Consider the following 14,833-nt stretch of genomic DNA (forward strand, 5'->3'; position numbering starts at 1 on the left):
GTACGGTGTGAGCGTCGAGGAGAGTTGAAATCAACTCAACTTTATGGTAATGAGCTATGACGCGGTTCGGCGGCAACCAATCGGAAGGCGGAAATCTTCGCTTGAGAGGATTCCAGAGAATGCATTCGAGTGTCAGAGCATCCACTACATCTTTTCTATAGTGTTGATAGGGCAGCTAGATCTTTTATTGATGCTCTCAGCCGTGGCGGTGTGAAAGCACAGTAAGGCAAGGGGTGAGCAATGACTGAGCGTTGGTTGCAATTCACAATCTCACCACAGATGGCTCTAAAAATCTACACAGTGGGCTTTAAAGCAAACTCTTTTGCAAAAATTTTAAATGTAAAAGTGAGCTAATAAAATAATCTGCAGAACATTAATGTGTGTTACTTAAAGGAATATTCCATTTTCTTAAAAGAAAAATCCAGATAATTTACTCACCACCATGTCATCCAAAATGTTGATGTCTTACTTTGTTCAGTCGAGAAGAAATTATGTTTTTTGAAGAAAACATTGCAGGATTTTTCTCGTTTTGGTGGACTTTGGTAGACACCAACAATTCGTACTCAACTCAACACTTGACAGTTTTTTTCAACAGAGTTTCAAAGGACTATAAACGATCCCAAACGAGGCATAATGGTCTTATCTAGCAAAACAATTGTCATTTTTGACCAGAAAAATAAAAAAATATGCTCTTTTGAACCACAACGTTTCGTCTAGGTCCGGTCCAGCGCGACCTATCGTAATTGCGTGGTGTCGTTGGGAGGTCACGTGTTGTTACATATATAAAACGCACATTTGCGGACCATTGTAAATAATAAACTGACACAAAGACATTAATTAGTATCAGTTGACATACAACAACATAGGAACAGTCCTCTTTCTCAAGACTTGTAAACACTGGGGCGGAGTTTCGCGTTCGTCCTCTATGACCTCTTGACGTGATGACGTATTGCGTGGGGTCACGCTGGCGCATCACGACCGGATTTAGACGAGAAGTCCATTAAAATGAGAAAAATCCTGCAATGTTTTCCTCAAAAAATATAAATTTCTCCTCGACTGAACAAAGAAAGACATCAACATTTTGGATGACATGGTGGTGAGTAAATTATCTGGATTTTTCTTTTAAGAAAATGGAATATTCCTTTAATATGAAAAAAGAAAATCAATCAATCAATCAATCACATTTTTAAAGCTCAGAGAAATACCCCTAGGAAATTTGAAGATACTCTTGTTTAGGAATCTTCTGGCACAGTGATGAAGTCTACACGTCTGACGTAACGGCTCATAAGTAAAGTACGTCATGTTATATGTGGTGTTTAGGACCCAGGGGAACGCGCGAGCACAGCGCTATAAATACAGCAGACGGGGCGAGCGCGAGTGCGTTGTACAGCTTGGACATCAACAGTCCTGTACAGTCTTCAGTTTTTTTCTCACTCGTAATACCGCAGTCGTGACGGTAATACGGGTTAATAATGCAATCTAATAGACATCGTGTCCGCATGAAAGGTTTGTGATGGTGATTTATTATTATCTTTAATGATAGCCTAAACGACTTATCGAAACGAGTAGAAAAACGGGACGCTTCAGACTTATTTGTTGTCCTTTTTCTAAATGTACATAAAAGAGGACACAAACATTTCCTGAGTCAATGAGATTGTTCGTTTTTTATCACAAAATCATCATCCACTGACTGCTCTACCAGCTCACCTTGGAAGGTAAGTTACCAGTCAGATCACGAACTTGTACAGCAAATGAATGATTGCACCAAGATGACATCAGTACACCATCTGCTTCCTAAAGCCCGGAAACTAAAAATCTTTATTATTAAACATGATTTCATTCTTTCACTGATGTATTTACATTCATAGGATCGAGCATAAAGCAACGATCACGTTATATGATGTTGGATACGGATAGCCGTATTTATGGCAGCTGATTGATCAATGATTCTGTCTGATCAAAAGAGATGAAAGACAAAAGACGCGATTGCAATTAAAATCTTAACTTACTGATAGTTATGACGATTATCCGAGATATTTATTTACAGGTAATCTATGTCACGCATCTCAGTCAGATGAGATTCTGGTACAATGGACAGCTCCCGCAATCAACAAACAGAATAACAATTTGCTCAACATTTTTTACTTTATTCAGTTGAGCTCAAAATTAAGTTTGACTTCCTCATGTCTTTGGATAACGAATAAACACTGAATAAATACTCAGTAAATATTTATTTAAATTGAGATTTATACACCATCTAAGAAAGCTGAATAAATAAGCTTGCCATTAGTGTATGGTTTGTTCGGATAGGACAATATTTGGTCGAGTTACAACTATTTGAGAATCTGGAATCTGAGAGTGCAAAGAAGTCTAAATATTGGGAAAATCGCCCTTAAAGTTGTCCAAACGAAGTCCTTAGCAACACAGATTACTAATGATAAATACATTTTTTAGGAAATTTCCAAAATATCTTCACGGAACATGATATTTACTTAATAATAATAATAATAATAAAAGCAATAATTTTGGCCCACACATTGTATGTATTGTATTTGAGTTATTGCTACAAATATGTTGTTTCACTTATGACTGGTTTTGTGGTCCAGGGTCACATAGACGGTTTCAGCAGTAACAACATGAACAAGCGGCTTTCGTGGCCCTCACGTAACTTCCGGTAAACTCCGCGAAGAATAAATAACAACAAAGTCCTTTTGAAGTAGTTTATTTATATAGCAAGCAAAATAAACAACACATAGATTACATAGGAAACCAAAACATTTGTTATTTTCGACGAGGTATTTGTTTAAGAGTAAAGTTCAGACCAAACGCTTATCGCGTCACTGCACGTGCGCCCGATGAAACGGTCTATAGTAGAGGAAAGTACACTTTTTACACTGTGTAACATTTACTGAGCCCCATACATCACAACGGTATAAATCTTATACCAAATGAAAGAAGGAAGTCTTGGGCACATACTGTATGTTGCATTCATTACATTTTCATATCTTATCTCATTACGGAGTTGTAGACTGTTGAATAGAGAATATTCACGTTTGACAATTTGTCCCATCGGCAGGTAAATTGTCACACTAGATTATTTAAAAAGAAAAACACAACTTCTTAATTGTGATTACTGATTTTAATTTTTAATTTGCAAGCATTAAAGGAACAGTATTTAGGATTGTGGCCAAAACTGGTATTGCAATCACAAACCTTGTGGCTAAAACTGGTACTGCAATCACACAACTAGTGGCCAATACGCAAAATGACAACATAAACATCAGTTGAGGGCTGCAACTCCACTTTTTAAATGAGAATATCCTTGCCAGGGAACTGATGTCAGTGATATAAATATTTGAAATGAAAATTAATTCTTAATGTCTAGTGACATATCAGGGCCATTTTATGATTAATTGATATACATTTCTTACATACTGTTTCTTTAACTCTAGGGCTTTTCACACTGCACTTAACCCTGGGTTACCTTTATTCCAAACCCTGCTTTTAACCAAGGTTAAGGATCGTTTCTTGTAATTTAGAAGTGGGGTTATCCCTGATTTTGTGGGCTTAACCCCGCATTGCAGTGCCAAACACACGCAGTGTGAAATGAAGCAGGGTTAGAATGTTATGACCCTATTAAACACACCTGAAGCTAATCAAGTTGCTTAATAATTACAGACAGGTGTGTAAGAGCAGGGTTTCAGACACCTGACCTAGGGTTTAGGAATGTACAGTGTGAAACGTCAGATTTTGAATACCCAGGGTTATCTTTTAACCCCTGCTTAAGTACGAACAGTGTAAAACGTGAAACAGATAACCCAAGACTCCCTTAACCTGGTGTTTATAATAAGCGGGGGTTAACTATTTCCAATCTGAAAAGCATGTAAGCAAAGTCATTGAGACAACTTGCCCCAAACTGACATGTGCGCTAATGTTGGCTAAATCTCAGGGTTAGCTCAACATAGCAGTATCAAAAGACACATTATTGTCTCTATTTTGTGCAAAATAATAACTTTTAACATTCATACCTAACAAAACTGTATTGCAAAAAATGTGAAGTGCACATTATTTTACTTTCTAACCCAAAAAAATAAGAAAATTGTGCTAATGTCAGATTAGAGCGATCTTTACCACACTTCGTGTTCACTGTAGAAAAAGTCTTCTCACAAAGTGGCCATTTTTGAGAGAGTGCCTCTAGTGTTGGAGTTATGAACCGCACTGTCAAAAATAAAGGTACAAAGCTGTAACTTGGGCAGTACCCTTTAAAAAAGGTCCTAATATGTACCATTTAGGTACAAATATGTATCTTTGAACTGCCAATATGTACCTATGAAGTACTAATATGCATTCTTTGGGTACAAAGGTGTACCTTTTTGAAAGGGTACTGTCACAGTGACAACTTTTGAACCTTTATTTCTGAGTGTGACAACATACCCCACTCTACCTGTGTAGTCAAATATCTGCAGATTCCTTTTTTGACATGTATGATGACAAAGCCACATACAGTTTTTATTATAAATGTGACCCAGTCTGTCAAAACCCAGTTAGTCTTTTTTTGTGTGATAAAATCTATATAACATAAAAAAATAACCTTGATATCTTTAATACTGACTAAGTAAGAAATCAATGAGTGAAATCTAACTTTGATGCTCTTTACCTCAGAATTAGATTATGAGACTTTTGACTGAATTTCACAGACAGGGTCACAAATTTCATTGCCTTTATCAGTTCCAGATCAAATCCAATTATACTCTCATGTTTAGTTAGCATCTACAATCTACATCTCAACTATTAATTGTCAAGACCAATTTTTTAAATGCCTTGACATTGGATTTTATTCAGTTCATTTCGGGGCAGTACTGTAATAGGGCAATGAGTTACCGCATATATACAGTGTAGCACTCAATGATATCTAACTAATCTTCCTTAAACATTTGTGTTGATGTAAAGTTACATTACATCTTTTATTATTTTCCACTTCAATTTGATAACCATGTTGATGTTGAATCTTGCAGGAGAGAATGGAGGGATACTTACCTCATGCCTCAACAAAGTCATTCATGAGGCAAGCCTTTCCCGGCACCAGCACTCAATAGACCAGCATGGAGAGAGCAGGACTAGAAACAGGAGCAGCAAATGACAGAGATCAAGGGAAGACACCATTAGCAAGGAGTGTGGACCTGGGTCCTGAACGTTGGCAACGTAATGGATTGATCAATACCCATAACTTAATGGTGGGGACTAAGGAAGGACTGGTGTCGGCCTATTCTGCCCCACAGTATCAGGGCCACGTAGTGTCCAAGGACAAAAACGGGACACAGGATGGAAGAGGACCTCCGCAGTTGCTAAACCCCAGTGCTCTTCCTCAAGCTCTAGATTCTTACTACAGGCCCAACCTCATTCTTTACCCTGAGAGCATGCTGAGAGCGTGGGGTGAAGGAGGGGACTGTTGTGAGACCACCTTTATTGAGGAAATGACCCCTGCTAATTCTGGCTCTGCTAAAGATGGAATAGTATTCACTGACACCAGGCTTCTGGATCTGTCTATGGAAGACGCCAAGGTCCAAACACTTTCCTGTGATGTAGATGATGACGATGATGACTTTCAAGAATTTGAGGTGAGAGATTATGTGCTAATACAGTTTTACCTAATAATACCCCGGGCTTTTAAGGTGACAGAAGAATAGTGTTGAAGCTGGGTGAGCGTATAGCTTTTAGACAAAAATTAAAACAAGAATTAACACAGTCAATGTGCAGTGTAAAGCTGTGCTGTAGTGGCCGAACGTGATGCCCAACTTTGAAAACCTGACAGTTTTGCTCTTTTTTCAAATATTTTATCCATGCTCATCCAAAGGGCGCTAATTCAAAATATGGTTATATATAATATGGTGGTTCCTTTTTTCAAAATACGTGTTCTGCATCGAGAGCTCCTGTGTGCATCACGTGTTTTGTCCAAATAAGTGCCTGCTGCACATGCGTCAAAACTGTTTATGATGAAAGAGACGCTCACGTTCACAAAATACACGCAAGACACTCCCTTAACACTAAACTCTGATTCCGCATGAGATTATGCAGGTATCTTGCAAACACAAGCGTCTCTTTTATCATAAACCCTTTAGTCTGCATCAGGCACTTATTTTGACAAGACACGTGATGCACATATGATCACTCGAGTCGCGCGCAGAACACATATTTTGAAAAAAGGAACCACACACATGACGGGCTACATACATGTGATGAACTTCCCTTGATAAAAGAAGTCACCGGCCGCCACTGCATTACCTTATCACACTTTGCGACATGGAGTGCTTAAACTGGGGTACTGTATGAAGATGACACCTATTGAATCGTATGCTGTGCAACATCATCAGCATGCGCTACTGGTTAACAAATACCGGTACGCAGGTTGTAGCAGCAAACACACTGTGCGTTAATAACTTAGTCTATCTTTGGTCGCAAGACTGGGAAAACGCACGTCTTCGAACCTCTCTTACAGTGCGAGATAGGAAAACAGATAAGTAACCACGTCCAGGGACAGCCAAAAATTGTGCAGTCTATACCCGGTTTCAGACTAGCCTGACCTCACAAAATATGTGAAATAGTCACACATTATTTTGCTCAGTTTTGCGTGACATTGCATGTATTTCCACCATTTTACGTGCCCCTGCCACGACTTTCTTTTCCGTGACAGTTTCACGTATTGTCGCTTCGGTTTAAGGTTAGAACAACTTTCTGTTACATAAAATGACATCCTTCCCCAAACCCAACTCTAACCCTAACGTCAGACAACAATGGTTTAAAAATACGATTTTTTTTATAAACCAATACTTTAAGTGACATCCTAACGTAAACAGCAAATCGAACACCAAACCAAAGCGCCAATTGTAAGAAAATAGGAAAAACAGTTTAGTAACCAATACGTGAAACTGTCACGGAAAAGAAAGTCGTGGCAGGGGCACGTAAAATGGTGGAAATATGTGTCACGCAAAACTGAGCACTGACTATTTCACGGAAATTTGTGAAATCAGGTTATTTTAGGCATGACTATGACAACCATAAACTTCATCTTTGATTGTTTAATCTAACCTGAAAGGCATTAAAAGCAAATATTTTAAGTTTTTAGCCACTACCTTGGGTTTGTCTAACCCAATTGCTACAGTAAAATGAAATTTTCTTTTCACATAATTCATGCAGCATACAAATATGTTGTTAACCCCAAGTTTGGTCCAATGCAATAATAAAGGGGTGAGCTAAAGTCTCACTGTATGTTTCTGCTAATTTAACACCCTCCTGTCATATGGTGGTCTTCATGAGAGCACCTGTCTAGTGCTCCTGCGCCATGACTGGGAGTGAGTGGGCGATCAAAAGAGTGTAAAGAGAGCCGGTCTGGACATCCAGTTTCCCGCTGCTGTCCGCCTGTTTAGCCACCTGTTCTTAGGTCGCTGTGTGCTACAAATGTGTGGCTAAATGCAGCAGAGCAGAAGCAGCGTGCAGATGTTCTGGTGGTTATATGCCTTATGTCAGCATATTAAAAGAATAGGTCTAATATTAAAAATGTTCCCATTTCAAACCTATATACTGTTACAAATACTTTCAAATCTGATTGGTTGTTCAATGTCGTATTATGATATTTAATCACATGCTGCTGCCAAATCTGATTTTAGTTATATGTTTGTTTTTCGATTTCACAAAATAAGTTTGAAATATTAAGCATCTTCTTTCTTATACATCATTGTTTCACTTCAGAAGACAGTATGGTTCATGTGACAGTTTTCTATAGGATTTTGTAAATGCGTCATGGCAGATGAGCGAGTGGTCATCATCACCAAGTTCATGCCACTTCCCAAACACTAATTTGACATCTCAAGCTATTCTATAGCATCAGAAGGCTTATAGTCTTACTATTTCTAAATGTAGATGGCAAAAAACATTAGTTTTATGTTCCTTTCTGCACTTGACACTGCTGTGTAAAGATTGTTTAACCCATATGCATGAATGTTTTTTCAATCATGACATAATATGTATCTAACACAGATCTCTAAAATTCCTTATTATTATAAAACTTTCCTAATACTTTATAATGTCAATTATAATAAATAAATAAAATAAAATGAAAAAAATAAAATAAAATAAAGAATAAAATAAAAACATAAAAATTTAAAAATAATATAAAATAAAATAAAGCATGTTGTTATATATTGAGATTTTATATGTCATCCAACAGAATATACAATGTTAAAATTATGCACTAATGATATTCCAGGTTTATAAAGACCTTAAGGATTAAAAATAACACCTTATGGCTTTGGAGCTAGATAAATGTCTCCAAGTGCTGATGGATTCAGAGTTGCCAAGTCTGCGTGATAAGTCCTGCCCAATGGCCAATCAAACAATAAACTAGACCCAAAATCATCCTTTCATCTTTCTTGAAAGAGAAACCCTACGGCAACAGCTAAAAGTAACCCAATTTCATAGGAAAACCAGACTTTTTAAATATTTTTTTTTTACTTTTTATTTGAAGTCCAGTGGTCTGGAGTTTTGCATTTGATTTATGAAAAATGGTCTTTGCACACATGAAATAGGAATTTTATAATTAACAATGTCGTTGCATTTTATTTATTTATTTATTTATTTTTCAGTACAGATATATATATATACAATGCATTTTTATATGGATCATCATCATAATGGGTATTCCATAATAAAATACATTAATGGCCAGTAAGAAATGTAATAAATGGGCAGAAATAATCAGATTCGTACATCATGATGAAAAACCCGACAACACAACACATACGCATGAATGAAAACATTTTATTTTGTTGTTTTTACAAGCGCATATAGTGTAAAGCATTTTTGTTTTATATCCACTGCATTAGGCAGATGAAAGAGAGATCTCTATCATAACAAAAACTGAAAGAGTAACCGCCCTCTTTCATTATCACAGCCGAATATGTTCTGACCTTTTCATTTTGAAATCAAATTAATGCACACTTGACATTCCTATTATACAAGCACCCGTCTCAATCTGTTGCGCCATTACGTCCTCACTCGTGTAGTTTCATATGCCATGCTGTTTGGAATAAGATGTGTCAGGTTAGCAGAGCAACGTGTCATCTCTCAGCAAATGCCAATCTGAGTAAATGAGATGTGCTGAAATTTGTCGAAAAGGTTGGACTGAAATTCATCAGTCAGAAAATTCATTCCACATCATTTGATACCTATTAAAAGAAACTAGTTTAGTTTTTGCTTATTTTCTACATGCTGCTATGTATTGTGGTATAAATACACTGCTGATAGTTCACAGTGATTTATGTCAACTGTGACTTACTACATAAGTTATGGTTTGTTTGAGGTAATTTAGTAAATGCTACTTGCTGAATGGACATTGTGTAGTTATCCCAAAAATAATTAATAGTTGGCACTTCTTCTGGCACAAAAAGATTAAAAGCCTTTATTTAGATGTAGTGGCTGTCTATATGTGAATAAAGACTTTTCAAAATTAAGTACAAGAAAAAGTATGATACATTTTTGCAGTATATGATTGTTTTCATATTAATAATCTGTTGTGTCTAACACAACTAGTTATATATACATACACATATATACATGTAATATCTAATAATGCTGCTTTCTTAATTATATATATATATATATATATATATATATATATATATATATACAGTGGATATAAAAAGTCTACACACCCCTGTTTAAATAGCATGTTTTTGTGATTTATAAAATGAAACCAAGACGAATCATTTTGGAACCTGTTCCAACTTAATTCCCTACTTCAAACCTATATATTAAAGTAAAAAACATTAAGAATAATTTTGTGGTGAAAAAATGGCAAGTAAAGTTGTACAATAACCAGGTTGCATAAGTGTGCACACCCTTTTACAATAGTGATTGTGGCAATGTTCAGAAGCAACCAGTCACATTTAGACTTAAGTTAAATATGAAGTAGTACATACCTGTCATCAATTAAAATAACTTTTTAACTATTAATGAAGTGTGCCTGGTCCTAAAGGATTTTTTCTAAGTATCATCCCACTGAAAAAGACATTGTCTGTGTAGAGCTTACTCAGCAGGTACATGATCCCATTGTTGAAAAATCTTAATCAACAGAGGATTAAAAACATTTCCAAGACACTGAATATACCATGGAGTACTGTAAAAACAATAATCAACAACTGGAGAAAATATGGCACAACATTGACATTACTAAGACCAGGCATCCACCTAAAATTTATGAGAAAACCAGGAAAAAAAATTGTAAGGAAGGCTGCCAAGAGTCCTACAGCAACCTGAAAAGAATTGTAACAATATCTGGCAAGTACTTTTTGCTCCCTACATGTGACAAAAATCTCCTGAATTCTTCATGTTTGGCCTATAAGCATTTTTTTACCAAAAATATTATCAAGTCCATCTAAAGTTTGTAAAAACAAATATTTCTATATCCCAATCCATGTGGAATAATGTATTATAGTCCATTGAGACCAAAGTTGAACTTGGGCCGTTATACCAAAATATATATTTGGTGCAATAAAACCCACATCACATCACCAAATAAACACCATGCCCAGAGTAAAGCATAAAGGTGACAGTATCATACTTTGTGGCTGCCTTTCTTCGGATGGAACTGGGGTTTTAATTAGGGTAGATAGAATAATGAATAGCTCCAAATACCTGTCAATTTTGGCCCAAAACCTTAAGGCTTCTGCCAAAACACTTAAGATGAAGAGAAATTTCACCTAACAGCATGACAATGACAGAAAGCACACCTCTAATCAACAAAGGAATTACTTCACCAAAACAAGATCAATGTTTTGGAATGGCCCAGCAAGAGTCCGGATCTAAATCCCATCCAAAATCTATGGGGTGATCTGAAGAGGACTGTGCACAGGAGACACCCAACCAATTTGACAGATTTAAAATTCTTTTGCAAGGAGAAATGGCAAAATATTGCAAATTCAAAAAGTGTTAAATTGATTGACACATACCCATTAAGATTGAATGATGTGATAAAATCTAAAGGTGCTTAAACAAAGTTTTAGTTTAAGGGTGTGCACACTTATGCAACCTGGCTATTGTACAACTTTACTTGCCATTTTTTCACCACAAAAGTTTTCTTATTGTTATTAACTTTAATATATAGGTTGGAAGTACGGAATTAAGTTGAAACAGGTTCCAAAATGATTCATCTTGTTTTCATTTTTTAAATCACAAAAACCTGCAATTTTAACAGGGGTGTGTAGACTTTTTATATCCACTGTATATATATATATATATATATATATATATATATATATATATATATATATATATATATATATATATATATATATATATATATATATATATATATATATATATATATATATATATACAGAGAGAGAGCGAAAGAGAGAGAGAGAGAGAGAGAGAGAGAGAGAGAGAGAGAGAGAGAGAGAGAGAGAGAGAGAGAGAGGGAGAGAGAGAGAGAGAGAGAGGGAGAGAGAGGGAGAGAGAGAGAGAGAGAGGGAGAGAGAGGCAGGCTCATCATCCAGATGGTGCTGTTAACTATGACCCTTTTTGTGTTAATATATGCAGAGGGTCATTTTGGTGCAAATTGGTAACAAGAGAGACAGATTTTGTAAGATGTTTAGGCTTTTGTCCAGAATAATAAGGGAAAAAGGCACCTACACTGTAAAGACATTTAAGTAGCCAAGACATTTCACAAGTGATAATCTGTCATCTGATATCATTCATGTGACCTGACAGTTTCTACTTAAAGGTCCCGGTCTTTCTGTGTTTTTGAAGCTTTGATTGTGTTTACAGTCGGCAATATAACATGTGTTCATGTTTCATGTGTAACAAAACGCGGTATTTTTCACACAATTTACTTATCTGTATAGCGCTGTTTTCACTGACGACGGACGTATTCCTGATCGCGAATCCTAAATATTAAAGACATACCATGCACTTATTTTACCTTAATATAACAGCTTCAAAGTTATTTTGGTGGCAAACAAAGTCATAGTAGGACGAATCATCCTCCTGTTGAAGCTCGGGGAGGACGCCGCTACCAAAACCAGCAATGCAAGCTTGAGAGAACCGCCCCTGACAAATCTCGCGAGAATCACGACATGCTTTACGGCAACGACGTCACAGACGTTAGGCTTGTTCGACTTTGTGTGGCGCTGCAAGAACCGACCGCCGGATGACGTCAAAGTGCCGCGAGAATGATCCGAGACGGCACTTTGACGTCATCCGGCGGTCGGTTCTTGCAACGCTGCATGAAGTCGATCAAGCCCATAACAACAACTACACGCGCGAATTTGAGACGTGAGGCTAAACGATTTAAAAGTTAAGAAAGCGCGTTCGGAAGCGAGTAGGAAAAGAGAATCTGACCGCGTTAGGAACCAGACAAGAGTCCCACTCGGTCAGGCTTTTACTTGTTGGCGTGAGCTAAAAGACAGCACTGGATGGGATGCTGATCTGGCGATCTTGTTGATGGACTAGTAAGTAAATCTCTCATTTGTAAACTTGTTTGCGGTCTATGTTGTATGTTGTTGCGCTTGCTTGTAGTATGTCATGCGATTATCATGACAACAGTTGTCAATATCTCACATAATTATCAGGACATAAATAAGCCTAGAGGTTGTAAATAGTGTAAACATGTACACATTGCAAACTATTATGATAAATAGCAATAATCATGTATAGTGACATTATAACAAACAATGTTATGAGATAATGCAACGTACACAATTAACTTTGTCATGGCATTTTGTAATTTTGTAAAAATATTTAGCTGCAATCATGTTAAAACATTATAAGCTAGCAAACGCGGTATTTTATTATTATATGCACTTTACACTTGGAATAAACTTCTTATTATCCAATTACCATCATCTGTAGTTTAGTAGACTATGCAGTAGCCTAATATTTGTATGAAATTGTGAAACATTACCCAGTAATTATCTTTGGAGTACTAGAGTGGGAAATTACGACAGTTGCAAGTATTCTCCAGCGACTCTAGGGGTCGCTGTTTGACAAAAACGCCGAATTGCATAGAGCGGCTTTAAACATGTGGGAGAAACCCTGAGGACAAACATGTGAATGCTCTTGAGATTATGACATGAAACGAAACAATATCCAATCAGAAAGCGAGATGATGGAAGACGGAAGCAGTCATGGCGCAACACAAAGTGAAGTTGATGCAAAGTGAACTTGTACAGACTATGTTCCCGCTGTCTCCACAACTTTTCTTTTTTCCCCCTTGAATTCTCAGTGAAAATAAGGCCAAACACTATCATTGAAATGTCTTCCTGCATATTGTACGCCATGCTTATTCTGAAGTCTCGCGAGATTTTGTGAGATTTCCTGTGTTCACAGCCGGGACTGGTTGAAAATCTGTTTGTGTGTGGTGTGCTGTCTTTGACACATCATGGCACACCACACTATAGGTGCAAAACAATTTTGTGGTCACATTTTGAAAATCTTTTGGTGCGTACCTAGCATAAAGTTTGAAAAATAGAATCAGGAAGAACATGAACTGTGTTGATGCCATATTTAAATATGCATTAAGACATTTCAAAATCAATACTTTTAATTACTTTGGCCTACCTGAACAACTGATTATAGAAGTTACACTATTTCTGTTCTATACAGTTTGTATGAGCCATATTCATTTTGTATTCATTTGTATTATGTGATTTTGTCATGTGCCACTAGAGGGCGGTATGAGCTTTGTGGCTCAGCTGATCTCGGGTCAGCCCGGGTGATTTAACCTCAAGGAAATCCAGACACAGGTGTTGCGAATTTGGGAAGCAAACAATTTTCGACTGTGCTTTGGTGTTTAGCTTGCTACAGGGAACAATAGGTTTTGTTGTTTTTGGTATGTATTATGAGTCAAGTTATTGCCGCTGTATTATACATAAGGAAAATAAACTTGCTAGATAATATAATACGCAATTGTCTCAGTGTTGATTGGTGTAAGCTGCACGGGCACACGTCAAAACTTTATACACTCTATTTGCAACCAGTACTAGACTTTGTTAGGACATAGTCAGTACATTTAGGTCGAAAACTGCTTCAATGGATAATCGTTCATCGTAAGGACGCGGAACGGTTATATTGTGGATTTAACTGCGTTCGTTTGGAAACCCCGGATGTGAGGTGGGCAAATGTTTGGAGTTGCCGATTGCTGAAAGGAGCTCTACAAGAGCGAGTTAAAGGGTCAACGGCATACCAGCATCATTACGTCAGGACACCATTCATCAAGCCGGCCAACGCACTATTGGGGTATGTGATGATCAGCGCTGATATTATGAATGGCCATGTTAATTTGTGTGTACACATTCGCGTAAAACCAATGCATTGGTAGCAACTCGTAACCATCTAAAAATAGCTTTGTGCGTTTAGACGAACTGTTGCGCAACACAAAACTGTTTGCGGGGTTTTTGATAAAATAAGCCAATTCACTTTGTGTGGTCATTATGGCTGAAAAGGAAAATGGCCAGCATGGCCCTGAGACTGAACTTTATGTGAATGAAGGGGTAAAAACTGTAACTGAAAAACGTGTGGTTAAATTAACACCCAAAGCTTTGTTGGAAAAAATAAGCACTTTAGAAAAGGAAAGAAAGTCTAAATTTGGTAAACTAGCAAACAAAAAGAAATCTATTGCTAAATTAATGGGTGATAAAAAGCATGTAAATCAGGTTGAAAATGAATTTAACATGTTTAATGAGTTGTGTGATGAAATACAGCATGTACATACATCTTTATTGGGTTTATTGCCTGCTGATGAAGCAGACAAACATGAAATATGGTACAGAGCTAAAATGTT

At 36.9% G+C, this 14,833-nt stretch overlaps 1 protein-coding gene across 3 annotated transcripts in view; it reads left to right on the forward strand.

Moving 5' to 3' along the window:
• The first annotated feature begins 1,358 nt into the window (after positions 1-1,358).
• LOC129415959 (synapse differentiation-inducing gene protein 1) overlaps positions 1,359-14,833 on the forward strand; it is a 47,539-nt gene continuing 34,064 nt past the window's right edge. For 2 of the 3 annotated variants that reach the window (XM_055170165.2, XM_055170166.2), the window contains exons 1-2: positions 1,359-1,715; positions 5,016-5,618. In XM_055170165.2, the coding sequence (XP_055026140.2) occupies positions 5,103-5,618 (516 nt within the window). In that variant the 5' untranslated portion in view covers positions 1,359-1,715; positions 5,016-5,102. The remainder of the gene's footprint in view (positions 1,716-5,015; positions 5,619-14,833) is intronic. The other variant, XM_073872974.1, reaches the window with a different exon arrangement.

The sequence above is a fragment of the Misgurnus anguillicaudatus genome, chromosome 11 (assembly GCF_027580225.2).
Source record: "Misgurnus anguillicaudatus chromosome 11, ASM2758022v2, whole genome shotgun sequence".
Classification (NCBI taxonomy): Eukaryota; Metazoa; Chordata; class Actinopteri; order Cypriniformes; family Cobitidae; genus Misgurnus; species Misgurnus anguillicaudatus.